The 2,338-nt window shown below is 46.4% G+C and overlaps 1 protein-coding gene across 1 annotated transcript; it reads right to left on the bottom strand.

Moving 5' to 3' along the window:
- Window positions 1-909, bottom strand: LOC112494940. The gene has a single exon (XM_025088866.1). It carries the CDS (start codon window positions 907-909, stop codon window positions 1-3), a length of 909 nt encoding a protein of 302 aa, XP_024944634.1.
- Between the last annotated feature and the right edge of the window lie 1,429 nt (window positions 910-2,338).

Below are 2,338 nucleotides of genomic sequence, written 5' to 3'. Positions count from 1 at the left end.
TTACTTATTCAGTATTGTCTGCGCAAATTGCTCATTGGAACACTGGATGGGTTTGTTATAAAATTTAAAAAACATTTGGGAGCTTGGCGTCCATCCGGCGCAACGCCTTATAACCGTAATATCAACGCGTCGTTTATGGGCAGTAGATACTGCTGCGTGACGTGTAGTATATGCTGTGAATGTTTGAGTATCCACACCCACTTTTCCTAATAATGTTTTCACCCAATGGCCAATTGTTTGCGATGAAGCCGCCCCAAAGGGTTTTACTGTTGCAAGAAATAAATTTTTGACATTTTTATCCCTCAGCTTTTGGGCGCAATCCATGTAATCTGAAACGGCAGAAGCTACACACAGGGCTGGCGTTTCCTTGAAAAATGGCAGAATCAACTCCGGTTGCCAGGCACCTGGCTTTGACGTTTTTATCTGATCAGTTATTTTAACACTTATTCCTGTTTCTGATTTTATTATATTATCAATGTTTATCGAAGCTAGTGTCTGGAGCCTCTGCGCCGTTGTTATAGCTAATAAAGTTGCCACCTTTTCAGCTGCCTCTTTTAACTTCAGTCGTCTGAGTGGATGCATTCCTTCCATGAAGCTCAGTACAGGAGTGACATCCCGTGCTGTGGAGTATTTTGGTTTTGTTGAGCGTTCTTTCAAAACTCCCTTAAAGAAACGCGCAATCAATCCATCCTCATTAATGTCATATGCTGATATTAACGAAATTGCAGAACGCGCAGTGTTCAGTGTACTGTACTTTGCACCATCCTTGAAACACTTATTTAAGAAGATTATAATATCTGCTGACTTCGCATTGAATGTATCTATTCCCCTTGCATGCGTGTATTCCCACCAGTATCTCCAATTGCACTCGTACTGCTTCAGTGTCGATTGACTAATCGACGACGTCATCATATCTACAGCATCTACTGCTACTCCTTTCTTCGAATACGCTGTCCTGACAATTTGCCAGCCACTAGTGAAAGGTCGGATGCTAGTGGTTGGCTCTTGCTTCTGCAAGGAGACAATAATAATGAATTATTAGGTTTAAATTCAATTACAGATTCGACGAGAAGTGACTTAAACAGAGAGTACCATGCCTGAGTTGGCCATAAAAGTACTACGACAATTCCTATTGCCTTATCAATAACTATCTTTCGCAATGTACGTAGAATGAGTGCAAAGGGAGGAAAGGCATAAAACCGATCACCGCTCCATGACATTGTAAATTCGTCCACGGCTTTCGCCTCTGAATCCGGAAATCGTGAATAGAACATTTCACACTTATTATTTAATCTTGTAGCAAATAAATCCACTGAAAAAAGCCCAAAATGTCGTTCAATTTGATTGAAAACAGTCTGGGAGAGTTCCCATTCTGTATCCATATTTAACCTTCGTGATGCCCTGTCAGCCTCCACATTATCAGCAGAGGGTATATAGGAAGAGTAGTATAAGTATGGGACTTTTGGATACAGATTCCTGCACCGACATAATACCGACACTCCAGAGCCTTCGAAGGTGGGTGTCCATGCTAAGTTACCGTCGTGAGCTGTATCATTTCTGGAAGTGACGTCATCAGGACCCCTTGTTTCCAAGAATTTTCGCTCGATTCCGGGAATTTTGCGCTCGATTCTAGGAATTACGCACGATCGAGAACCTTCTAGAACATTCTAGAACCTTCTAGAATATTCTGGAAGCTTCGACGGTTCGTGTCCGTGGTAAGTCGGGAAGGATCGCTCGCAGAGCCGGCGGTCCTCTCCCGCGACGTTTCGAGACAGCCCCTTGCTCCCCACCACGGAAAGCCTTCCAGAAGCTTCGATGGACCCGTGCACGTTTGTGCAGGTTTCGGACGTCAGCCCTCAGCCCGTTTGACCTTGAACGTTATCTCGCAGAATTGCGCAGCATCGCTGATGCAGTCCTGCAGGAATTTTCCAGAACTTTTATCCGTAACTTCATCGCGCAGGCTAGTGGGTAGCATCGGTGAATCAGAGAGAGAGACGAGCGGCATCCCCTTTGAGGGAGAGAGAGAGAGAGAGAGAGAGAGAGAGAGAGAGAGGGAGAGAGAGAGGAGGACGACGAGGAGGACGACGAGGAGGACGACGACGAGGACGACGACGAGGACGACGACGAGGACGACGACGACGACGAGGATGACGACGAGGACGACGACGACGACGACGACGACGACGACGACGACGACGACGACGAGGACGACGACGAGGACGAGGACGAGGACGAGGACGAGGACGACGACGAGGACGACGACGACGACGACGACGACGACGACAGAATTGAAATAAAATCATCTATCTCGCCATCTCAATACGCCCTGATCTCGTAC

The sequence above is a fragment of the Cephus cinctus genome, unplaced genomic scaffold, assembly GCF_000341935.2.
Source record: "Cephus cinctus unplaced genomic scaffold, Ccin1 Ccin1_scaffold1029, whole genome shotgun sequence".
Lineage (NCBI taxonomy): Eukaryota > Metazoa > Arthropoda > Insecta > Hymenoptera > Cephidae > Cephus > Cephus cinctus.
The sequence above is the reverse complement of the archived record's forward strand: the minus strand, read 5'-3'. Positions and strand labels throughout refer to the sequence as shown.

What these genes read in the sequence shown, in the direction of transcription:
- LOC112494940 (XM_025088866.1), bottom strand. Translation starts at nt 909, where the DNA reads ATGACGTCGTCGATTAGTCAATCGACACTGAAGCAGTACGAGTGCAAT.